The 26,792-nt window shown below is 35.6% G+C and overlaps 1 protein-coding gene across 3 annotated transcripts in view; it reads left to right on the top strand.

Annotated features, from left to right (window-relative positions):
- The window catches only part of PHKB (phosphorylase kinase regulatory subunit beta), a 204,219-nt gene that overhangs the window by 54,901 nt on the left and 122,526 nt on the right, over window positions 1–26,792 (top strand). For all 3 annotated transcript variants that reach the window (XM_024740959.1, XM_024740957.1, XM_024740958.1), the window contains 3 exons: window positions 2,955–3,062; window positions 5,822–5,902; window positions 14,640–14,755. In XM_024740959.1, coding sequence (XP_024596727.1) covers window positions 2,955–3,062; window positions 5,822–5,902; window positions 14,640–14,755 — 305 coding nt within the window. The remainder of the gene's footprint in view (window positions 1–2,954; window positions 3,063–5,821; window positions 5,903–14,639; window positions 14,756–26,792) is intronic.

The following is a 26,792-nucleotide window of genomic DNA, read 5'->3' as shown; positions in this document are numbered from 1 at the left end:
TGACTTCGAAAGTCTAAGGCTCTCCACTTTTGTTGCTTCTCATTGTAAAGCATGCTTACTGACATATTTTCTAATAATACTACCTAAAGGAGATATTTTAACTTATTATGAATTTGAGTGAATAGAGTTTTCCTTGATTTGAAGAATGTAGAGCAGTCTTTCTATTATTGGCTTGCTGCTTGTAATTTCTACTTATTAACATTAGGACGTTTTTTACCTTTAAATGTTCATATACCTATTTTTATTAACACTGCTTAAGGAGAAGCATTCAGATTTCAAAATTGATTTAGTCTGCAGTTAGTAGTTCAACGGGCAGGGATTTGCTTTACAATAGGCTATGAAAGTTGCTGTCTCTATCTCCTTCAAAAATTTATTTAAAATGCTACCAAGTAGTTTCTAATTCATGAGAAATCATTAAACTTTTATAAAGTTTATTTTTCCAGGATTCCCTTATGAGATGATTTTTCCCACCTAAGTGCATATTTTAAGTCTATAAATTAAGAATGGATGACAGCATACTCAGTACCTTTTCCTGAATAATAAACTACTTATTCACAATGATTAAAGTTTTCAGGAAAAGTCTAAATAAAATACAAGAAGAAAAAACATTATTCTAGATTTTTTTAATCTAGAAAATTTTACTTTAATTATTCTTTATTTTTACTTGCCAAATGCCAGATATCATATAATACTAATTGATGTCCTCTTGATTTTGACTGCTTTCAAGAGTACTTTTTGTCTATATTTTACATACAGTATGCCCCATTAATTGTCAAAGCTTATAGAGTTTGGGTCTTTTATTTTTTCTGAAATTTTAAATTATTTGTCTTTAACAGCTTTAAGACTCAAAGCATAATTATATAATTCCCCACTTGAGCATCTTTAATCATTTAGTAATTGCTTTTCCCCTGACACAGTGATTGAATGAATATAAATTCTCATGCTGGGTACTTGTGTGTCTTGAAGACAAATGACAAACACTGCCTTGTCAACTGCAGCAATCACTTTATTAAACTAAGAAAACCTTATCCATCTAGATCCTTATCAAATGGGCAAAATGTATTTTGTTTTAATTTAACCACATTTTTGTCTATGAGCCCAGAATAATGTTCAACACTTTGAGATAATAGTCATGGTACTGTGCAAGTAGTGACCACATTGATTTCTATTTGTGTAGTCTAAGACAGGAGTTCCCAGCCCCTGGCCCTTGGATGGGTACCGGTCTGCAGCCTGTTAGGAACTGGGCGGTACAGTAGGAGGTGAGCAGCGGGCGAGCGATTGAAGCTTCATCTGCCGCTCCCCATCAGTCTCATTACCACCTGAACCATCAACCCCCCACACCCCCACCAGTGGATCAGTGGAAAAATTGTCTTCCATGAAACCGGTCCCTGGTTGGGGACCGCTGGTCTAAGACTATTGCCAGCAGTTTCAGATACTGAGAAGGGGTAGCCTTCTCACCTTCTCTGAGTTAACACTGGATAGCTTGGTCACTACATAGATAGAGGGTGTACATCCCTACCTTTACCCTCTCTCTCTCATTTCTGATTATCTTTTGATAGGTCCTGACTTTCATTTTGTTGATTTCAACCATAGGGAGAGCTTATTTGTTTGTGCAGGGCTCTTGGGGGTGCAAAGGTGTGTTAGCTCTCTAGCACAGTACTGTCAAATAAATTTTCTGTGATGATCTAAATGTTCTCTATTACTGTGTTGAACAGTTACAGAAGTCACTAGTCATATGTGGCTGTTGAATACTTGATATGGGGCCAGTGTAACTGAAGGACTGAATTTCTAAATTTTATATAATTGTAATTTAATTTAATTAGTCACATGTAGCTAGTGGCTACCATATTGGATAGTGTGACTTCTATAAGCTTGTAAGATAGTGGGAGATACAGACAACTAATGAAAATAAAAGACTGGAGAAACAATTGAGTGATAAGCACCTTGATGTAGGAGTCCAAAGGAAGGAATTTTAGTTGGGGTTCAGAAGGGACTTTATAAAAGAAGGTTTTGTGGGGTTTTTTTGAGATAAGACTTTAAGGATGGAGAAGAAATTTGAAGGTAGAGAAGAGAATATGGTTCTATGTGGTTCCTTAGCCAAGTGAAACAAGACAAGATCATGAACACCCAGATACCATCAAATAGAGAAGAAAGTCATTGCCTTACATAGAGCTATGGGTTATTTCTATTCATTCTCTGTTCCTGTTCATCTCATACTTCCAGGAACTAGTACTTGGCATACTTGGCATATAACTGGTCAGTAAATGTTTGCTGAATTGAATTAATATCTGTTTGTTCTTGGAGTTTGTCTTTTTGTCATTTAGTAATTACTTAGTATTCTAAAATGGTTAAATTTTTCATTTAATTAATAAGTAAAGGTATGGCCTATATTCGCTTGGAATTGGTGCCTTAGAAATGAAAGTATGTGTGGCAAAAGAAATGAAAACACGTTGACAAGAGCATGGGTTACAATTTGTGATCCTTGGAGGAAGAAAAAGCATTTGAAGTTTTGAACACTTACTGAATTAGAATGTCGCCTGAAGCACTCTTTCATTGAGTGTCATGTAAGCATTTCCAAATAGCAGTACAGTGGGATACAATCCCTGAAATCCTGTCCCACAGAGTAAACCGTTATTTGACTCTAAAATAAGATGCAAAACATTACAAAAGCCAATGCTACTATATTAACAAGCTCCCTATTACACTTGAGTTGCTATGTTTGTGAAATATCAATTAAGTATTTAACAATCGTGTTAACTGTTAAATTACTAGTTATGAGTTGTCTGTGTTTTGTTTCTTTAGAAAAAGTAATAACATTTCTGCTTTTTTCTATCCTCTGTCTATAAGCTGTTGCTTTCCCCATTAAAAAATGTCTTGAAAAATAATTTATAATCTCTGATCTTGGATAAAAATGTGAATTAGTAGCATTATTCAAATTTTATATTTGATTCTAGGTCCAGCAGTTTAAGCAGGATCCACGCCCGACAACATGCCTTCACTCTGTTTTCAACGTACATACAGGAGATGAGATTCTCTCCTATGAGGAATATGGTCATCTTCAGGTAAAAAGAGAAGATTACAAATTTTCTTCTCCATTTATACTCTACATCATAGAAGATTTGAGGCTATTTACAATTTTTAAAAAGTAGATTTCATAAATTGTTCAAAACAGTAGTAGAAAATCAACCATGAAATGAAGAAATCCCACCAGGACTGAATTAGTTATTGTGATTGAACATTAAATTTGACTGAGTTCTTGGTCCAAAAGCAAAAAGGGCAGGTGGATAGGTTATAATATTATTACTATCTAGAAGAAGGAATCCTACAGCTCTTTCAGTGACAAAAGCTTGTTCTTATTACCAAATTTAGAGGAATTTCAATATTTAGGAACTAGGGAATAAAAGACAATTAGCAGTAATATAACAGCAAATCAGAAGTTTTTGTTACATGACAGTTCATTTTTAATATATTAACCTTCAATAACGTTAAAAACATACCACTAAAATGTAATTCCAAAGGCATTTCTGGAGTCTATAAATTTTATCTTACATACTATATTAAATTTTGTATATAAATGTTATATGCTAAGAATATAGCATAAGACTGTTTTGATTTCACTTTTTCTCTCATATCTGTGTACTCCTTTTAGCAGGACATCCTATTGCCTTGTTTCTAGGATACAAATATTATATATGCTGTTTATCTTTAATGGATTTTCTTCCTGTTCATCATTTGGTTCTGTAGTCTTTAGGATAGAATACTTATTATTCATATATTCCTTACTAAAATAAGAGTATCTCCTTTGTATAGTTCCTCTCTCTCTAGAGATCTGAAATGTCTTACTTTAGTATGACTCCTCCAAACACAGAAAGTTGTGTCCCCATTTCTAGGCAGCAGAAACTCTTACGCTTATTTGTAACCTGTTCCTTGGAGTTTTAGTGTTACATGAATATGTAGCTGCTCAACCTTCTCCTTGTAATTATCACCTAATTAGGTTTTCTGTACCTTTTGCTTTGACAAATATGTTTACTATTGACATAGGGTTTTCAGAAGATAGTGGCTCACTTATTTTTGTAGCTCAGAATTTAAGCTCAGTGCCTGGCACACGGTAGCTTTCAAATAAATGCTGGTCAACCTGTTATTTGGTAGTCCCTATACAATTTACCACTTACTGTTATTTTCTCACAGAAGCCTCCTGAAATTCAGAGCAGTGAACTCTTTGAGGTGTTTTTGTAAGTGGCTGTCAATAGTAATGAAATTTCTTTGAGGTCATTTCTGACAGACCAGTGTCAGTGCTCTAAGAAAATATTTGGGTGACCTTGGCAATGGGATGAAACTCTTCCCTACTGTGATCTGAGAAAAGTCCCTCAAGAGTTGATGTTGACCTAAAATACCTAAAAACTGGAATACTCTGTCTTTTTATGTGGCCCACTTGGACCTTGACAAGACCCCCGACACACACTGGACTTTGAGTGCTGGGAAATCAGGAGATGCTCACAATAGTCCTGGTTCCTGAGAGAGCTACCCCCACTGGTAGGCCCTGGCAGCACAGGGCTGCTTTGTCCAAGGCATCTAGGGCACAAATAATTTTCTGCCCCAACTTTCTGTCAGTTATTCAAAAAGGACTGGAGGAGAGTCAAGGAAGGCACAAGGTACCAAGGCTGTTATTGGGTAATAATCTTTTGGGTTAGAATTATATGGGGAGAAAATTACATCTTGCCTTCTCTTTGTTTTTAACTCAAGTTAGCAGTTTCTTGGCTAAATGAAAAATTTTCACTGCTTCCCATTTATTTGTTTGTTTATTACATAACAGCTTTATTGAGATATAGTTCACATAATATACAGTTCGCCTATGTAAATTATATAACTCAGTGGTTTTTAACATATTCACAAAGTTGTGCAGCCAACATCACAGTCAGTTTCAGAACATCTTCATCACCCCATAAAGAAATCCTGTACCTATTAGCAGTCACTCTCCATCTCCTTCAAAGACCCCAGCCCTAGGCAATTACCAGTCTACTTTCTGTCTCTGTGAATAAGCCTATTTTGTACATTTCATATAAATGGAATCATACAACATATGGTCTTATGTGACTGATTTCTTTCATTTAGCGTAATGTTTTCAAGGTTTGTCCATGTTGTAATATTTATCTTTCACTGCTTGTTTTCTCTAGAAAATTTACACATCCTATTCAGAATTCTGAGAATCTTTATTTTTGGTTAAAGTGGGCATTATTGTCTTTTTCTTTGTTTTGTTTAGATCATATAATGTTTATCTTTAATAAACTAATAAACTAAGAGAAAAAACTCATTTGTTCATAAATAGATTTTAAATTATTGATTACTGTGTTCCAGCAGTTGCTTACATAAGTTCTGTATTCTCTGAATACAAGATGCACTGCCTATTGTTTATGGTGTACTGGCATAGTCCTAATGTCTTAATTGCCAAACAGTTTTTTCATTTACATACATTTGAGTTGGATTGACATTATATAGCCTGTGGGGCAAAACTGTTTCAAAGTAGAAGTACTTAGATCTAGAGTTTAAAAATAAATCTTAGAAAGCAAATGTTGTAAAAATAGTCCCTAATCAGCTGTTAATAACCATCACAATGAATTTGAGGATTTTAGAGTTTTACATACAAAGCTGAGATTTTATTATTATGAACTAAATCCATAGCTCCTTTATTTTTCATAGGAAAGGGAATAGTTTTTATATGCCATTACTAGAGCAAAAGACTTGTAATCTTAGCTTTTACATTTAATTTCATAACATAGTATTTTTGTTGTTTCCTTTAACCTATTATAATGTTTGTTTTCAGATAAATGCAGTGTCACTCTATCTCCTTTACCTTGTGGAAATGATTTCCTCAGGACTCCAGATTATCTATAACACTGATGAGGTATGATTTCCCCAAATTCTCTAGTAGTAAATTTCATCTCTGAGAATATCTTTCTTCTTTTACTTTTTCAAACTTATTTTTAGTTGTATAAAATGGCTTACTAAATTCATATAGCCAGATACTAGATTTTGGATACTCAGGCAAAAAGTCTTTATATTTTCAATGCAAAGCACTTTAAAAATGAACAAAGTATGTAACAGGTTATAAAACTTTACTCCTCTGAAGGCTATATTTCAAGGGATCTGAGATAAAAACTTGTAACTTTCAGAAATTTTAGTAACAATGAAAATAAAATAGCATTTGCAGATTTTCTTAGAATTATTATGTCTTCTTTCATATCATTGCTTTTTGTAACCCATCCTTTTAAAGGTAAAAAAATACGTTTATTATATTTTGTTATTTTTATTTGTCCAACCTCAGTAGAGTTCTTGATGCTTTCCAAAAGATAAGTACCATTTTCTTATTCTTATTAGGAAATTTGAAAATAATGTATATGACAAAGTTGAGAAACATTTCTTTCATAGGCAATAATGCTTGAACAAACACACAGACAGACCCACGTGCTAACACATTTTGAAATATGGCCACAGTTGGAGCAAAAAGCTTTCATTATTGAGATGGTATATACAATGAGAATTCCATCAAAAAGCAGGTATATTATATACTTATTATTTTTCTCCTGTGATCCAGGCAGGGAGAACAATTGTATCATATACTAAACACCAAAGTCATCACTGAACTGCACTGAGGGTGCTGTGAAATTGGTACATGTAATCCTGCCCTCTAGTAGTTCATAATCTTATACATTCATTCAGTTGTGCCTTTTTAATACACATAAGTAAAACCTATTTAGAAGTGTAGCTAAATAATAAAGAAACAATAATGATAAGAAGAAATTAGGACTTTCCTGCTGGCTCAGTGGTTAAGAATCCGCCTGCCAATGCAGGGGACCCAGGTTCAATCCCTGGTCCGGGAAGATCCCATGTGCCGCGGAGCAACTGAGCCCGTGCGCCACAACTACTGAGCCTGCGCTCTAGAGCCTGTGAGCCGCAACTACAGAAGCACGCACACCTAGAGCCTGTGCTCCGCAACAAGAGAAGCCAATGCAATGAGAAGCCCACATACCGCAACAAAAAGTAGCCCCTTCTCGCCACAAGCAGAGAGAGCCTGTGCGCAGCAATGAAGACCCAACGCAGCCAAAAATAAATAAATAAATTTATTTAAAAAAAAGAAGAAACCTTTGGGACCAAATAAGTTTTAGATATCAAATTTTTTTGTGTGTTTTGAAAAGGTGATAAGATACCTTATTTATGTTATAACCCCAGCAGGGTTTAGGGCAAAACCACATACATAGCCCCTTAATATTTTTACATTGACATATGCATATTCACATAAAGTGCGATAAATAAGGCAGATAATCTGAGGTCAGTTATGGGTTTTGCTGATAAATGAGTTAAGAAAAAACGAGTTTCAGAGTTTGTGGGATTTTCATATTGTAAATAAGAGATGGTAGACCTGAATACTAATTAGAGGTGGAGGGGAAAAACACATTAAACAAAGAAAATTAAGAACTTTGGTCTAAAAAAAAAAAAAAAAAAAAAAAAAAAAAAAAAAGAACTTTGGTCTAGTGCAGTTTGAGTTAGGAGAAAGAAGTCAGAGTTTTCACCAAGTAGGGGAGATTTGAACTGGGACTAAAGGAAGGTTCATAGAAAAGTGTTTCAGTTGAAATGAGCAAGACCAAGCCCAACTGGAATCTATGCTTCCTGTCAGACTGTGGAGTACATATAGGCATGCAGGCTTAGGGTGGGAAGATGAGGGAGGATTTGAATGTTAGACATGAGAATTGTGATACTGTGTCATGATTCACAGAACCTTTCTGACAACAAAAATTGTGTGAAAAATAGCAGACCTTGGTGTCAGAATGATATGGGGGATAAAGAAGACACAGTAGCCACAGATGTGTTTCTAGACCTAGAGCATAGAAAACCAGTGGTCTTACGGTGAAAAACAGAATTCAGAAGTACTTACAAATGGTGGAAGAATTTAGAACATGGTGTTTAATGGAAAATCCAAATGGATATATTTCATAATTGGGTATAAAACAAAGGTATGGGTTATAAGTATTCAAGGGCTAGAATACCAGAATTGGAGAATTATAAATATGCATTGCAAACATAGAATGTTAATTAATTTTCTTTTTAGTCAGATTGTTTTCTTTTGTTGAGTTTTAAGTGTTCTTTGTATATTTTGGATAACAGTGCTTTATCAGGTGTGTCTTTTGTAAGCATTTTCTCCCAATCTGTGGCTTGTTTTCTGAATCTCTTGACATTATTTTTCACAGAGCGCAAGTTTTTAATTGTACTGAAGTCCAGATTATCAATTATTTCTTTCATAAATTGTTTCCTTGACGTTTTATCTAAAAAGGCATCACTATACCCAAGGTCATCTAGATTTTCTCCTGTGTTGTCTTCTAGGAGTTATAGTTTTGCTTTTACATTTAGGTCAATGATCCATTTTGAGTTAATTTTTGTAAAGGATATAAGTTCTGTTTCTATATTCATTTTTTTGTTTTAATGAGGATGTCCATTTGTTCCAGCACCATTTGTTGAAGAGACTGTCTTTTTTCCATTGTTTTACCTTTGCTCCTTTGTTAAAGATCAGTTGACTATACTTATGGGGTTCTATTTCTGGGCTCTCTTTTCTGTTCCTTTGATCTGTTTGTTTATTTTTTTGCCAGTGCCACACTGTGTTGAATACCATAGCTTTATAGTAAATCTTGAAATTGGGTAATGTGATATCTCCAACTTAGTTCTTCTTCAAAATTGGGTTGACTATTCTGGATCTTTTGCCTCTCTGTAAAAACTTTAGAATCAGTTTGTCAATATCCATAAAATAACTTGCTGGTACTTTGGTTGGGATTGTATTGAATATATAGATCAATTTGGGAAGAACTGATAGCTTTACAACATTGAGTCTTCCTATTCACGAACATGAAATACCTCTCCATTTATTTAGTCCTTCTTTGATGACATTAATCAGTTTTGTAGTTTTCCTCATATAGATCTTATATATATTTCCTTAGATTTATACCTGTTTCATTTTTGGGGATGTTAATTTTAGATTCCACTTGCTCATTGTTGATATATAGGAATGTAATTGACTTTTATATATTAAACTTGTATCCTGCAACTTGTTATATTTGGTTATTAGTTCCAGGGGGTTTTTGTTGATTGTTTTGGACTTTCTGCATAGATGATCATGTCATCTGCCACCAAAGACAGTTTCATGTTTTCCTTCCCAATCTGAATACCTTTTATTTCCTTTCCTTGCCCCATTAAATTAGCAAGGACTTCCAGTATGATCTTGAAAAGGAGTGGCCAGAAGGAACATGCTTGCCTTGTACCTGATCTTAGTGAGGAAGCATTGAGTTTCTCACCATTAACTATGATTTTAGTTGTATATATTTTGTAGATAGTCCATTTCAAGTTGAGAAAGTTCCCCTCTATTCCTAGTTTACCAAGAATTTTTGATCATGAGTCAGTATTGAATTTTGTCAAATACTTTTCTTCATCTGTTGAAATGATCATGTGATTTTTCTTTATTAGTCTTGTTGTGATGTATTACAGTAATAGATTTTCTAATGTTGAATCAGCTTGGCAAGCCTGAGATAAATTCTACTTGGTGTGGTGTAATTCTTTTTTATACTTTTTTGGATTCAGTTTGCAAATATATAGTTTTATAAATTTATTTATTTTTGGCTGCATTGGGTCTTCGTTGCTGTGTGCGGGCTTTCTCTAGTTGTGGTGAGCGGGGGCTACTCTTTGTTGCGGTGCATGGGCTTCTCCTTGCAGTGGCTTCTTTTGTTGTGGAGCCTGGGCTCAGTAGTTAGGGCACACGGGCTCAGTAGTTGTGGCTTGTGGGCTCTAGAGCATAGGCTCAGTAGTTGTGGCACACAGGCTTAGTTGCTCTGCGGCATGTGCGATCTTCCCAGACCAGGGCTTGAACCCATGTCCCCTGCATTGGCAGGTGGATTCTCAACCACGGCACCACCAAGGAAGCACAATTTGCAAATATTTTGTTGAGGATTTTTGCGTCTATGTTCATGAGAGTTATTGGTCTGTAGTTTTCTTATAATGTCTTTGTCTGGTTTGGGTGTTAAGGTATTGCTGGCCTCACAGAATGGGTTAGTAAGTATTCCCTCTGCTTTTATCCTTTGAAGGAGATTGTAGAGAATTGATAAAAATTTCTTCCTTAAATGTTTGGTATAATTCACCATTGAACCCATCTAGAACTGATGCTTTCTGTTTTGGAAGGTCATAATTATTGATTCAGTTTCTTTAATAGATACAGGTCTATTCAGATTATCTGTTTCTTTTTTTTGTTGTTGGTTTTGTTTTATTGTGGCTCTCAAGGAATTGGTCTGTTTCATCTGGGTTATCAAATTTATGAACATAGAGTTACTCTTCGTATTCCTTTACTTACTCTTAATTGCCATGGGAAATGTAGTGATGTCCCGTCTTTTGTTTATGTTAATAGTAATTTGTGTCCTCTCTCTTTTTTCCTTAGTTAGCATAGCTAGAAGCTTATTTATTTAATTTTCAAAGAACCAGCTTTTGATTTCATTGATTTTTGTCTCTTAATTTCCTTGGTTTTCAATTTCATTGGTTTCTGTACTAATTCTTATTATTTCTTTACTTATTCTTCCTTCGGATTTAATTTGCTCTTTTTCTAGTTTTCTAAAGTAGAAACTTAGAATATTCATTTTAGATCTCTTCTTTTTTAATATATGCATTCAGTGCTATAAATTGAATTAAAATTTTGAAAAGCTGTTTCATTTCATTTTTTTTTGACCCATATAGTATTAGTATTATGTTATATAATCTTCATGTTTGGGGATTTTCCAGTTGTCTTTCTGTTATTGATTTCTAGTTTAATCATTTGTGGACTAAGAGCATTGTATGATTTATATCTTTTTACATTTGTTAAGGTGTGGTTTTGACCCAGAATGTGGTCTGTATTTGTAAGTGTTCTGTGTAAGCTTGAGAAGAACATATATTCTGCTGTTCTGCAGTGAAATAGTCTGTGAATGTCCTTTATATCCAGTTGATTGATGATGTCATTGAGTTCAACTATATCCTTACTGATTTTCTCCCTGCTGGATCTGTTTCTTATAGAGAGGTGTTGAAGTCTTAAACTCTGATAGAGAATTCATCTGTTTCTCTTAACAATTCTGTTGCTTTTTTCCCTCACAATTCGATGTTGTTAGGCATATACATGTTAAAGATTGTTATGTCTTCTTAGAGAATCAACTCCTTTATTATTGTATAATGCCCTTCTTTATCCCTAATAACTTTCCTTCCTTTGAAGTCTGCTCTGTTTGAAATTAAATAGGTATTTCAGCTTTCTCATCTGGTGATTAGTGTTAGCATAGTATATTTTTCTCCATTTATTTTCTTGAAATCTGTATGTGTCTTTATAGTGAAAGTGGGTTTGTTATAGACAACATATAGTTAGGTCATGGTTTTTGATCCACTCTAACAATCTCTGTCTTTTAATAGGTGCATTTGGAACGTTGACATTCAAAGTGATTATTGATGTGGTTGGATTACTATCTGCTGTATTGGTTACTGTTTTCTATTTGTTGCCCTTATAGTTTGTCTATTTTTGTCTTCCACTCTTTTTTTCCCTTTGCTCTAATTGAGTTTTTAAATATGATTCTGTTTTCTCTCCTTTCTTAGCATATCATTTACATTTCATTTTTTTCCTACTTTTTTTACTTGTTGCCCTGGAGTTTGCAATATACATTTACAGTAAGTCCACTTTCAAATAACACTATACTACTTCACACATAGTGTGAGTACTTTATAATAACAAAATAATCCTAATTCCTTCCTCTTATCCCTTGTATCTTTGCTATCATTTATTTTATTTATATATAAGCATACATAAACATATACACACATAAGATATAGTCATAAACATACATAATCAGTTATCAATACATTGTTGCTATTATTTTGCTATGATTAGGCAGTATTTATTTATTTATTGGGTGAAGTAGAAAAGAATAGCTTTATTGCTTTGCCAGGCAAAGGGGGTCTAATGCCCTCAAAACTGTGTGTACCTACCTGGAGGAGGTAGTGAGGAGTTTTATAGGAACGGTTCAAAGAGCGCGTGATCAGCTCATGGACCTAGGCAGTCTTCTAGTTAGCCTTCTATAATCCTACGGTTATGTCCCAGTCTGTTAGTTAGCCTGTGCCTCTGGACTATGAACTTCATAAGTGTTTTCAGTTTTTTTTCTCTCCCCTTAGTTAGGACAGGATGGCTCTGGTAGCCTGGAATTGAAAATTTCTGTTCCCCATGTGGAAGGTTAGAGCTGGCTGGAATTGGGTATTTCCCTTCCCCAGTCAGTTAGGCTCTGAAAATAGCCCAGCAGGTCTGCCTTTGATTAACTAGTTTCCCCTAAGGGGAGACCCTCTTAAGAAAAACAGAATGTTTCAATGTATTTCAAAATGGTTACTTTTTCCCTCTCCTTGCTGGAAGCTACAGGGGATTTTCCTAGGATATTTTCTGTGGGAACCTGGCTGAGTTCTTGGAGGTAAATCTCACAATATTGTCGGGACCCTGTTATGACCGGGTCGCCCTGGAGTTTTTACCTTTCAAGAGTTTTTAAGTGAGCCTCTAGCAATTTGTCAGTTACAGTTCAGATTTTACTACCCCAGCACTGATTCCCTAGGTGGTTTCTGCTCATGAGTCTATGCTCTAGGGAGCCATAACTGCCTGTTTTTGCCTGTGGGTCTCTCCAGTCTTAGGACAGCAGTTTGCTCTGTGTCCTCCCCCCTCTCATGGATCCAAGAAGAGTTAAAAAGCTTTTTATTTGTTAGGATGAAGTGGAATGGCAATTTCTAAACTCCCTTTTTGCGGAACTGGAATGTAAGCGGTATTTTAGTTTTACTTATGGGACTTATCAGCCAAAAATGCCTTCTTGGCCAACTATTACACCATTCATGCAGCCTGAGCAGACTGCCTCACTTGGGCCCAGCCCTGGTCCTAAAGTCCTCCTAAGAGGGGGAAGAAGCAAGTATATGGACTATATACTTAAGAAGTTTGTCGTAAGAGGAAGAAGGATTTAGATGGTTTCAAATCTTTTAACTTGGAGACCTGACAAGTATTAAGTATTTCCTGTATGTTTTATAGAATCTAAATAACTCTAAAGACCATGGAAAAGCTGAAGACATCAGGTTTTATGAAATTACACCACAATTTTTATATGGGCAGGTTTTCTTTAGGGAAATAGGTAAGGTAACAAGAAATTGGGAAAGCTGAGAAGACCCTCCCCAATATTTGAAGGAAAAAAATGTTTACTGGAGGTGTGTACTGCTCCACTCTTTGGTGGAGAAGTGACAGGATAGGTTTGTGTTTTATGAAAACCTAGAATGCTCTGTTATATTTCTGTGAGGCCCCAACACCCTAATTGCTTTTTCCTTCACTGAAATATGTGAGCTGTTCTTGGCTCTGAGGGCAGATATCTCTGTGTTGGGATTGAGAATGAAAAGGTCACGGATTCAACTGCCTCAGCCATTCATCATTTGTGAGAGAACGTATGTAGACTGCTTCCTGGTCAACTCTTGACCATGTATTTGTTAACTCTAGGCTTAGAGACTTTCTAGAGACCCTAGAGAACAAGGAAGAATCATTTTAAGAGGCTGTGTTTTCCTCTGCTCTGATTTCTCAACCAATTCTTTCCTACTGCTTTCTCTTTTTCTATAATTTCTCAAAGTTGCTAGTCTACTGGTGGAACTTTACCTTGGTTTTTAGTGTTATTATGTGTCATTCTTAAGAATATATGCATTAAATTAATTAGGTGTGTAGGGTGGAGGTCAGGGAATATGTATTACCACTTTAGAGGGATAGCGAGACAGAGGGTAGACAAGATGCACATATTCAGTATGCAATATTGAACCAAACATGATGACTAAATTAAAAACCCTGTAATTAGGACCAGTAGCCCACATAAGATATTGTTTTTATTAAAATGAATAAACTTTTATTAAGTAAGAACTGACCATAATCTTTGCTTTCCATAGTTACTATTGAAAGTATAAATTTAATCAAATGTTTGAAATCTTTACATGAAAGCTGTGATTTCTGGCCTATTGGTTGGGCCCATCTCCAACTGTAAGCTTTGAGTGTATAAAAATGGGTACCTATAGCTATGGAAAAGGCAGGAGGAAGATCAGATTCCATGAGTAATAAACTCAAGACTCTAGGTTGATCTACCATGAGACTGACTCATTTTAGAACTGAAAAATACCTTTTTATCTCCAAAGTGTTAGACTTCTTTAACATTTGACATTTTAGATTCCAAATATTATTATCTAATATAAAACAGTGCTTTATATTTTTCTTAATTCTTAAGATGCACAGCCCTCATGAACAGTAATGTTGATAGATACATCATTGAAGAATTATAGTTGGAACATTGACAGGATTTAAATTTTATTTCTGTACTATTTATATTAGGTTCTCACTTTAGGTTTTATATTAGAAAAACCGGATATTAGAGTGTATTCATAGTAATGTAATAATCACAAAAATTTCAGCATGTTAAAAAAGTGTTGGTAGGCAAATGCATTTTGAATTTCAAATCCAAATTTTCAAATATCTGATTGTTCTTATCAATATCTAAAGGTCCTGTTATTTTACGTGTCCTTATGTCTCATCTCTTTTCTTTTAGGTCTCTTTTATTCAGAACCTTGTATTTTGTGTAGAAAGAGTTTACCGTGTTCCTGACTTTGGTGTCTGGGAAAGAGGAAGCAAATATAATAATGGCAGCACAGAGCTGCATTCGAGGTAATTTGCTGATTTCTGGTGTTTGTTTGTTTGTTTTAATTTAAATGTGTGGAGCATGAACAAAAATCAAAGAACTAGATTAGAACTCTGGTTTCTATGTAATTTTCATCTCCTTTTTTCTATATATGATTCAGATGAAATTCACATAAAATTAAAGGAAGAGTCTGCTCTCAGTGCTCATCAACAGATGCAGGAAAAGAGCAGGGTGTCTTTCCCAGCTTCCCAAGGTGTCAGTACGTGCATATCAGTATCCAGTCCAAGGCTTGGCCTTTCTGCTCAACCAAGTCATTTTCTTTTTCCTCTTTGAAATGACACTGTTTGAAAGATCAAGTACATTAAAATTGCCAAACAGCAATTGTATATGCATTGCATGTAAAATTCCCTTTTGTGTTATAGAGCTGATTTTTATTGTAACAAGAGATACTCATACCCTTTATATTTTGTTTAACTAAAAAATGTAGCTCAATTAGTCCTATCCATTTCACAGTAAAAGATTTAAGAACCTAAAGGTTATCAGCTATAGGTCAGTTTAGTCTCTTTATTGAGACTTGAAGAAACAGTTTAGGAAACACTGGTTAAGAGGAATCTGCAGCTCTCTACTTTTTTGGATAGAAGGACTAATTACACATAAAAAATTAAGCTGATATAAGATATTTAGTAAACTAAAAACTGGCTTCAGATCACTAGCTATATAAGATCTCTGTGCCTCAGTTTCCTGATTTATAAAATGGAGATAGTAATGTACTCTACTTTATAAAGTTGTTGTAATGATTGACTTAGTATATATAAAGCATTTGAACACCTGGCATAAGTAAACACTGAAATATAAGTATACTCACATATTTAAGAATATTTTAATAACAAAGATTGAAACAAAAAGGATTTTTCATTTAACTCCGGACAGCTAACATACAAACTTTTCTATAAGTTTTATGATTCATATGGGGCATTTTTATAATACAGAGTAGAATAATAGCAATATGTAAGGAAGACAGTAAAGGAGAGAAATAGTTTGTGGTAAAGTGCAATTCAGACATTAAACAAATTCTGGCAAATACTAAAAATAGGAAGATAACATTATAGTTCAGCTATAAGTTCTCAGCATTCCAGATTATCAGTCAAATTCAAGACAGAAAGTTTATATGATTGGAAAAGATGATTTTTTTAAATTTACCTTTTCAGTATTTATGATTTATCAGACCCCTTTTCTGCTTTTTAATAAATATTTAATATATGCCAGTATGGTCCCACTGACATTATTTTCAGTATAAAATATTTGGAGTAGGGTTTTTCCTATTTATAAAAATTGTAGTAAGCTCAGAAAGAACCTTGGGTAAAAGTTACCATTAACCCTAGAAAGTGAGGGTATTGAGAGGTCCCTAGGGAAAAAACAGAGGCTCCAACATGTTTTCCTGTAACTGTGCCATCTTTAAACTGAATCATTAAGGATTTTATTTCAAGGCTAGGAAGATCATTAAGTGATGTTCTTTGCTACCTTTTCCATGCAAAATTAATCTCAATTGTAGCAGGCCAGTTTTATTCAACTGGATGGGAAATGAAGTTTGCCATTTAGCTTTGGATGATGGGTTTTATACATTTAGCATTCATCTTCTAATTTTCCATGGTAGAACACTTAAAAGAACTTCAAACCTTTTTTTTCCCCAAATGTTTCTTAGCTCAGATATCCACAAGCCTATTTGAGATATGTCACCTCTGCTGCCAAAATGGTCTGTTTTGAAACTACAGGAGACCTGAGCCCTAAGGCACTCATGGACGCAGTGATGGCAGCAGTGGTGGGAGACCAATATCTTTCTTTTTTTTTTTTAATTTTTTTTAACATCTTTATTGGAGTATAATTGCTTTACATTGTTGTGTTAGTTGCTGCTGTATAACAAAGTGAATCAGCTATACGTATACATATATCCCCATATCCCCTCCCTCTTGCATCTCCCTCCCACCCTCCCTATCCCACCCCTCTAGGTGGTCACAAAGCACCTAGCTGATCTCCCTGTGCTATGCAGCTGCTTCCCACTATCTATTTTACATTTGGTAGTGTATATATGTCAGTGCCACTCTCTGACTTCGTCTCAGCTTACCCTTCCCCCTCCCCATGTCCTCAAGTACGTTGTCTACATCTTCATCTTTATTCTTGTCCTGCCCCTAGGTTCATCAGAACCATTTTTTTTTTAAGATACCATGGTTGAACAACCTTTCCTTTGAATATGATTTGCTGCTTAAATTTTAGGTTTCTAACTAAAAAAAGATTGCTTAATTAAAAAAAACCTCTTGATTAAGAATTCTCATTTTCTTTGTTCAGTAATTTTTCCCTCTAGTCTTTTTTTTTTTTTTAGATTCCATATATTATGTGCTAGCATACGGTATTTGTTTTTCTCTTTCTGACTTACTTCATTCTGTATGACAGACTCTAGGTCCATCCATCTCACTACAAATAACTCAATTTCATTTCTTTTTATGGCTGAGTAATATTCCATTGTATATACGTGCCACATCTTCTTTATCCATTCATCTGTTGATGGACACTTAGGTTGCTTCCGTGTCCTGGCTATTGTAAATAGAGCTGCAGTGACCATTGTGGTACATGACTCTTTTTGAATTATGGTTTTCTCAGGGTATATGCCCAGTAGTGGGATTGCTGGGTCTTATGGTAGTTCTCTTTTTAGTTTTTGAAGGAACCTCCATACTGTTCTCCATAGTGGCTGTATCAATTTACATTCCCACCAAGAGTGCAAGAGGGTTCCCTTTTCTCCACACCCTCTCCAGCATTTATTGTTTGTAGATTTTTTGATGATGGCCATTCTGACTGATGTGAGGTGATACCTCATTGTAGTTTTCATTTGCATTTTCTAATGATTAGTGATGTTGAGCATCCTCTCCTGTGTTTGTTGGCAATCTGTTCTGTGCTTATGCCCAGGGAGTAGAATGTAGAGCCGCTACCAGTAAGGGATTAAGTCACACCTCTTAGTCTATTGCTGTAAGACATCCCAGAACTATCTGTGCCCAGTTGGATCTGATCCAAGGATTGCTTAATGCAATATCCTTGTTATATCCTTAAACTGTTCTCATAATTTTAGAAAGCCTGAAATAAAACAGTAATTCTTGCTGTAAGTACTCATACTGCCCTTTGCCCTCTAACTTTCTTTGTCATTCTGCATCTCTGCCATGCAATTCTCCTTAGCAGGAATCAGAGAGAGCACAATCTGACTATCGCCTTGATGCTCCCTAAGGCCTTGTGCTCACTGGCTTGGTAAATGTCCCTTTTTCTTTTGCCACAGTGTGCACATCCCTTCTAAACCGCATGTTGATCAAAGAAGATTACTGCCCCTGGGCCCCCGAAACATACACACATAGTATTCCTTTTTTTAGTAAATTTATTTTATTTATTTATTTATTTTTGGCTCTTTTGGGTCTTCGTTGCTGCGCATGGGCTTTCTCTAGTTGCGGCGAGTGAGGGCTACTCTTTGTTGTGGTGCGCGGGCTTCTCACTGCAGTGGCTTCTCTTGTTGTGGAGCACGGACTCTAGGTGCGTGGGCTTTAGAGTGCAGGCTCTGTAGTTGTGGCGCACGCGCTTAGTTGCTTCGCGATGTGTGGGATCTTCCCGGACCAGGTATCAAACCCATGTCCCCTGTGTTGGCAGGTGGATTCTTAAGTACTGTGCCACCAGGGGAGTCCCTACACATAGTATTCTGAGGATAGAGGCTCTCTCTTCAGCATCCATGCTCAGCGGTCCTCTAATAATTGCAATCTGTAGCACTGTACAGTTACAGAATAATTTTTATTTAGGCCAAGCAGGAAACATTACTACCTTTTATACAGGAGGAAGCTAAAGTTTAGAAGGTTTTATAATTTCCTCCCCTCCACTCCTTAAATGATTCAAATCAAAAGTGAGTAGAGCTAGAACTGAATTCCAGGTGGTTGGCCTCCAAATCCAATGTTATTTTTACTGTATCACGTTGTAATTTAAAGTCTGAAAAAGTTTTCCTAAAGTTTGAAAGAATGGCAGGGTGTACAATCTTGGTGACATTTTGCTAAGTTTCAAGGATATCTTTGCTTAGCAATCAGTAAAGCTTGATTCAGCATAATGCTTTTGTCAGTCCCTTCCTGATTCTACCCTTTTCAGCCCCAGGTTTGCTGGTATCTCTTTCAGTCCAAAGTTCTTGAATTATTTAGCATTTCTTAGATAACTTCAGAATTGTTTTCTAAAAAGTGATCTCATTACATTTAACCAACACCATTCTCGCAGCAGCCTCATCCTTTTCAGGGATTTGGTAAAAGAGTCCCTTGCTCTAAGTTCAGTATAACTCTAAATGTTTCCTAAGTAACCATTCGCTGCTCTCCCGATTTTTCTGTTGACTTAACTTTCCTCAAGGAACATGCTCCTTTTAGTTTCTCCTAGGGTGTCTGGAACTATTTCAAATAATTCTCCTTTTTTCTTCTGTTTATTCTCTAAGTCTTTTAATAAATTCCCTTACATTTAAAAATCTTATATTATTGGATTTAATTGCATTTTCCTCCATATATTCTTTTGGTACCTATTTATTATAACACTAATTCTTCATCCCCAGAGTTACATATCCAGGTAGTCCTCTTAACTGCTCCAAGTTTAATTCAAGTTTTTAATTTTAATATTTTCCCTTCCTCATTTATGTAAGGATATTTCTACACCTTGGGGCTATCTTTAAACCCTTTAAACCAAAACTCTGTTTTGGAGAAGAGATGAGTCTTCTATAAAATGTGAATTGAATCTCAAACCTAACTTTGAATTTTTTGGCTATTGGGAAACAAAAAGGAAAGCTGTAATAACTTAGTAGTAATTTAGTAATATATGCCCAAATGGAAAGATTATTGTAGTTATATATCCAAATGGAAAGATTATTGGTTTTTTTGTGTGTGTGGTTGTTTTTTTCTTTTTTTCTGTTTTATGGTTTTATGTTCTGTTCTCTAGACTTTTGCAATAAAGAAAGCTATCACTAAAATCTCAGATAAGTAACCACATAGCTCTACTTTACTCAGTTTAAGATGCTTTTAGTGGCCATTTTACTTCATACAGTGCTTGTTATTTAAAGTAACTACTTAGTCTCCTTAAGTCATTTTTGATGTTCCAGTCCTTTAGCTATGATACAAACAGCTATCCATCCATTCTGCTTCATTTTATGTATTTTTTCTGTACTGAGCAATTCATGAACACCCATTAAAACTATAGTACTGTAAAGTCCTTTTTCTTTCAGAAAGTATGATTGGATAGCTTAGGGAGTTAAAGTATAAGGTTAATGAATAGGAGATTGTAAATTTAGTTTCCATGCTTGCCAGTTAATTTTTTGGATTCCATGGTGGGTTTTAAATCACCTAGTCCAAACCCATCATCTTTTCTAGGAAAGCTTTCATTTATGCAATAAATAGCTTTATTACAAACTATCTCCCAGGTAAACGTCACTTTACTTTAGTTCCCGTAAGTAAGTGTTGAGGTAACGCCTTGCAAGAATCAAATTGGTGAATGTTCTGTTTACAGTCACCTAATATTAATATGTGCATTAGCTAATCATGGAATAATTTTCTGATAATGTCTTGTGCCAGTAAAATACTTTTAATTCTTACAACATACGTATTATATTTGCCAATAAATGTAAGATCACAATAGGAGTGTGTTTCTGTTTCTAAATAGCTTGCTATTGCCAGAGTTTTAAATAACCAGTAAATAATAAATTAACATATTTGTGAATTTCAATTAAGTCCAATTATTCAACCAATTGCATTGGGAAAGAAAATTAAAATGTTAAGAATTTCACCTTTTCTCTAGTCCAGGTACAGTGTTTCTGTCTTTTGTAATGCTTTATTTAAAAGACAGTTTCCAAATTCATCCCTTAGCTGTCTTTTTGCATCATTTTTAAACATAGAACCTTGGACTGGCTATATTATGTATCTCCTCCAGTACAGAATTTTTTATGTTTTTGCCTTTTGAATAAGTTATTTTCTCTCACTTCTCAAAATACTGTGAATAGTCTTAATAACACATATACCTCACACTGTAAGTGGAAGTTTTCTGGTACTACTAGGTTAAATGCCTGTAAGCGTTGGTGCACTGGGGGCTAATGGAGACTCCTAGGGCATTGGAGGACTGGTTTTTTAAGCAAAAAAACCAGTCGGCAGTGAATGTTTTTGCATTCATTGTCAGAGCATATGACTCCTACGGGCTCTTCTAACTCTTAGGTTCTGAGAATTTAGAATTCTTATGCAGGTACTGTTTGGTTTCCATTTGAAGTATGCAAGAATAGGTATGATTGTGCTGGGTGCATGTGCAGTTAGGAAGCTGCCTTAGGTTCTTAACTGGTTACCTATTATTTCAAATAAACAACCCCAAACTTAGAAGCATAAAACAACAACAATCTTTTATTATTGTTAACTCTCATGGTTCAGAGGGTTGACTAGGCTAAGCTAGGGTGCTTAGGGTCTCATGTGTTTGCCATCAGTTGTGGCTGGGGCTAGAGTCAACTTTGAAGGCTTCCTCACTCAGGTATCAGAGTGTTGACTGGGACTTTGGCAGGCGCTGTCTGCCAGAAGACCCATATATGAAGTTTTTCCATATAGTTTCCTCACAGCATGGTGGCTAGGTTCCAAGGTTCAGTGTCTCAAAACCCACAGGCCAGGTGGGAGCTGTATTTCTTTTCATGACCTAGTCTCGGAAATCATGCAGCATAACTTTCACTACATCCTGTTTGTTAGAGTCAGTAAGACCAGGCCATATTCTAGTGATTCTCCACCTTGTGATGGGAGAAGTGTCAAAGATTTTGAAGACGTGGGCTTCCCTGGTGGCACAGTGGTTGAGAGTCTGCCTGCCGATGCAGGGGACACAGGTTCGTGCCCCGGTCCGGGAAGATCCCATTTGCTGCGGAGCGGCTGGGCCCGTGAGCCATGGACGCTGAACCTGCGCGTCCGGAGCCTGTGCTCCGCAACGGGAGAGGCCACAACAGTGAGAGGCCTGTGTACTGCAAAAAAAAAAAAAAAAAAAGATTTCGAAGATGTGTTTTGTTTTTTTTTTAAACATCTTTATTGGAGTATAATTGCTTTACAATGTCGTGTTAGTTTCTGCTGTATAACAAAGTGAATCAGCTATACATATACATATATATCCCCATATCCCCTCCCTCCCACCCTCCCTATCCCACCCCTCTAGGTGGTCACAAAGCACCGAGCTGATCTCCCTGTGCTATGCAGCAGCTTCCCACTAGCCATCCATTTTACATTTGATAGTGTATATATGTCAATGCTAATCTCTCACTTCGTCCCATTTTACCCTTCCCCCTCCCCGTGTCCTCAATGCAGACGTGTGTTAAACCACCACATAGTCTTCATTTGGACTTTATTCCTTCTTGTCATTTCTGTAAAGTGACTTTGGCTATGAAAAGAGACTGTGTCCCTTGTCGTAAGTATACTAGCAGTATCACATGAATCGTTTTGGAATTTGTTTAACCTGTGGAAGCATCAGGTACTTCATCAGGCAGTGTAAAGCTAGATAGCAGATTTGAGGCAGTAGGGCAGTATCTTAATCCCAGATTATTGGCTCAGTTGTTCTTGAGAACCAGGGTAAAATGATCTGCATAGATTTTAGTAGGGAAGAGAGTTTTCACCAAAGAGAAAGTAAGGATGCATTTGAAAGCCACTTACACTTCATCTCTCAGGGCTTAGTTTCCTCATTTTAAAAGTAGAGGGGATAAACAAAAGAAATGCAAGACTTGTACATCAAAAACTATAAAATATTGTTGAAAAAAATTAAGACATACAAGAATGGAAAGATATCCTGTGTTCAATGTACTCTATATCAAAAATCTGTCTTTTTTATACAAATTGACAAACTGATCCTAAAATTTATATGGAAATGCAAGGGACCCAGAATAGCCAAAACAACACTGAAGAACAAAGTTGGAGGAGTCACACTTGGCAACTTCAAAATTTACTACAATAATGAGCTTACTGTAGTTATAGTAATCTTCTACAATACTTTAAAAGTGTGGTACTGGTATAACAACAGATATAGAGATCAATGCAGTAGAATTAATGATCTAGAAATAAACCCATCTATGGTCAGTTGATTTTGACAAAGGTACAAAGATAATTGATAGAGAAAGAGTAGTCTTTTCAACAAATGGTGCTGGGACAACTGGATAGCCATATGTAAAGGAATTAATTTGAATCCCTACTTCATATCATGTACAAAAATTAACTGGAAGTGGGTCAATGACTTGTAGTAAGAGCTAAAAGTATAAGACTCTTAGAAGAAAACGTAGTTATAGATTATTGTGACCTTGGGTTAGACAAGGTCACACCTTGATCCTCTGTGAGGGAATCTCCCCGCTTTGCCCTCCGCACCCGTGGCTGTGCAATACTCCGCGGTCCCGCAGCTCCCCCCCTCCGCCTCCTGCAGTTTCCACCGGCGGAGGGGCTTCCTAGTGTGTGGAAACTTTTCCTCCTTAACAGCTCCCTCCCACTGGTGCACGTGCCGTCCTTATTCTTTTGTCTCTGTTTTTTCTTTTTTTCTTTTGCCCTACCCAGGTACGTGGGGAGTTTCTTGCCTTTTGGGAGGTCTGAGGTCTTCTGCCAGCCTTCAGTAGGTGTTCTGTAGGAGTTGTTCCACGTGTAGATGTATTTCTGGTGTACCCGTGGGGAGGAAGGCAATCTCCGCGTCTTACTCTTCCGCCATCTTCAAGGTCCCCCCCTAAATATGTTTTTGTGTGAACAAAAGTTTTCATTTATCTGGGATAAATGCCCAGTAGTTCATTTGGTGGGTAGTTGCATGTTTAGATTTTTAAAAAACTGCAAGCCTGTTTTTTAGAGTTCCTATATGCTTTACATTCCTACCAGCAATGTATGAGTAGTGTAATTTCTCTGCATCTTTGCCAGCGTTTGGTGTTATCACTATTTTTTGTTTTAGTTACTCTGATTGGTTTGTAGTGATAGCTTATTGTGGTTTTAATTTGCATTTCCTAATGGATAATGATATTGGATCTTTTCATGTGCTTATATACCATCTGCATATCCTCTTCAGCAAAATGTCTCATGTCTTTTGCTCATTTTCTAGTTGGATTATTTTTTATTGTTGATTTTTGAGAGTTCTTTATATAATTCTCGATACTAGTCCTTTGTCAGTTCTTTGTTTTGCAAATATATCCTCCCAGTCTGTAGCTTGTTTTTTTGTTAGCACAAAACTCTTATGAAATCCATTTTATAATTTTTCCCTTCATGGATTGGGCTTTTGGTGTAAAGTCTGACAACTCTTTGCCTAACCCTTGATTCTGATGATTTTCTCTGATGGTTTGTTTTGCAAAAGTTATATAGTGTTATGTCTTATACTTAAGTTCATGATCTATTTTGAGTTAACTTTGTATAAGGTGTGATGAGACTTAGGTTGAAGTTCTTTTTTTTTTTTTTTTCCATATGAATGTCCAATTGCTTCAGCATTATTTGCATTTGTTGAAAAGGCCATCTTTCCTCCATTGAAATGCCTTTGTGCTGTGTTGAAAATAAAGTGGACATATTTGTATTGGTCTCTTTCTGGGTTCTATGTATCTATTCCTCTGCTAATACCACTGAGATGATCATGTCAATTTTCTTCTTTAGCCTACTAATATGGTGGATTATATTGATTGATTTTTGATTATCAAACTAGCCTTGCATCCCTAAAATAAACCTCACTTGGTCAGTTATGGTGATAATTCACTCCACATATTGCTAAATTCCATTTGCTAATTTTTTGAAAAAGGATTTTAATATCTGTATTCATGAGAGATACTGGTCTATAGTTTTCTTTTTGTGTATTGTCTTTGATTTGTTTTGGTATCAGCCTAATGCTAGCTTCATAAAATGAACTCTGAAGTGTATTCTTCCCTCTATTTTCTGTAAGAGATTGTGTAGAATTGGTGTCAATTTTTCTTTAAATGTTTGGTAGATTTCTTCAATGAAATCATGTATGTATGGAGATTTCTTTTTTGACCATTTGAAAATTATGGATTCAATTTCCTTAATAGTTGCAGGGCTATTCAAATTATTTCATATCAGGTGAGTAGTGATAGTTTGTGCTTTTCCAGGAATCGATTCATTCCTTCTAAGCTATGTGCATCAAATTGTTCAGAGTATTTTCTCATTATCCTTTTGATGTCTGCAGTGTCTGTAGTGATATCTCCTGTTTTATCCCTAATATTGGTCACGTGTGTTTTGTCTTATTTCTTTGTTAGTCTTTCTAGACGTTTGTCAATTTTCTTTTGCTCTTTAAAGAATCAGGTGTTTGTTTCATTCATTTTTTTCTGTTTTCTGTGTTGAATGTCATTGATTTCTGCTGTTATCTATGTTATTTCCTTCTGTTTGCTTCAGGTTTATTTTGCTCTTTTTCTAGCTTCATTACATTGGGCTTAGATAATTGATTTGAAGCTTTTCTCTTTGCTAATATATACATTAGTGCTGTTAATTTCCCTCTCAGCACTTTAGTTATACTACATAAATTTTGATGTTATATTTTCATTTTCATTCAGTTCAGTCTATTTTTTTATTTCACTTGAAACTTTCTCCTTGGTTCATGTGGATTATGTAGACAGGTGTGTATTGTTTTCTTTACAAGTGTTGGGAGATGTTCCTGTTGTTGTCCTATTATTGGTTCTAGTTTGATGCCATTGTGGTTAGAGAACACAGTATGATTTCAGTTCTTTTATAGACTTGAGATTTTGTTTATGGCCAAGGTATGATCTATTGGTATATGTTGGTGGGCACTGGAAAAAATATATATATTCTTGTTATATAGAATTTTATTAGTTGGTTTGTGCTGTTATAACAAAGTACCATAGACTGGGTAGCTTAAACAACAGGAATTTGTTTATTATAGTTCTGGAGGCTAGAGTAACCAAGATCAAGTTGCCAGCCATTTCTGTTCTCTGGTGAGGACTTTCTTCTGATTTGCAGATGGTCAGCTTCTTGCCGTGTCCTCTCATGGCAGAGAGAGAGAGAGAAAGCAAGCTTTCTGGCATCTCTTCTTAAAGGGATACTAATCCCCAGACTTCCCTGGTGGTCCAGCGGTTAAGACTCCATGCTTTCACTGCAAGGGGTGCAGGTTTGATCCCTGATCAGGGAACTAAGATCCCACATGCTGTGTGGCATGGACATACTAATCCCGTTATTCATTGGGGCCCCACCTTCATGACCTAATCTAAGCCAAATTACCTCCCAAAGGCCCATGTCCAAATACTTGGGCTTGGGACTTCAGTTATATGCTATCTTTTGCTTTTTTGCATATACTTCTTTTTAAAATCCTTTTACTTTCAACCTGCCTATATTGTTGTATTTGAAATTAGTTTCTTGTAAACAGTATACAGTTGGGTTATGTTTTTAAATCAGCTCTGCCAATCTTTCTTTTAATTGCCGTATTTAGACCTTTTACATTAATGTAATTATTGATATGTTTGAGCTTAAGGTTTACTCTCTCTCTTTTTCATTTCTCTGTTTTCTTTTTCCTACCTTCCTGTGGGTTCTTAAACATTTTTTAGAATTCCGTTTTGATTTCTCTATAGTGGTTTTGAATGTATCTTTTTTATAGCTTTTTAGTGTTTGCTCTATATTATTATGTATACATATGTACTCAGTGTATTGATGTCATCATTTTACCAGTTAGAGGGATTATAGAAACCTTACCTTCGTTTGTGTCATGTTACCCTCCCCCATTTATTATAATATAATTATCTTAAATATTTCCTCCATGTACATTTAGAACCACAGTGTTATAACTTTTGCTGTAACTGTCAAACATAATTTATAAAACTCAAGAGGAGAAGAAAAGCCTATTGTATTTATCAGTATTTTTGTTTACCATATTCTATCTATCTAGCATTTCCTTTCTGTTTTGAGAACTTACTTTAGTCATACTTTTAGGGTAGATCTGCTTGTGACAGATCTGTTATTTTTCCTTCATCTGAGAATGCCTTGCTTAAATAAATAGAATATATTTATAGGCATAAGGTTCTAGGTTGACAGTTCTTTTCTT

Source organism: Neophocaena asiaeorientalis, unplaced genomic scaffold, assembly GCF_003031525.2.
Source record: "Neophocaena asiaeorientalis asiaeorientalis breed wild unplaced genomic scaffold, Neophocaena_asiaeorientalis_V1.1 scaffold849, whole genome shotgun sequence".
Lineage (NCBI taxonomy): Eukaryota > Metazoa > Chordata > Mammalia > Artiodactyla > Phocoenidae > Neophocaena > Neophocaena asiaeorientalis.
The sequence above is the reverse complement of the archived record's forward strand: the minus strand, read 5'-3'. Positions and strand labels throughout refer to the sequence as shown.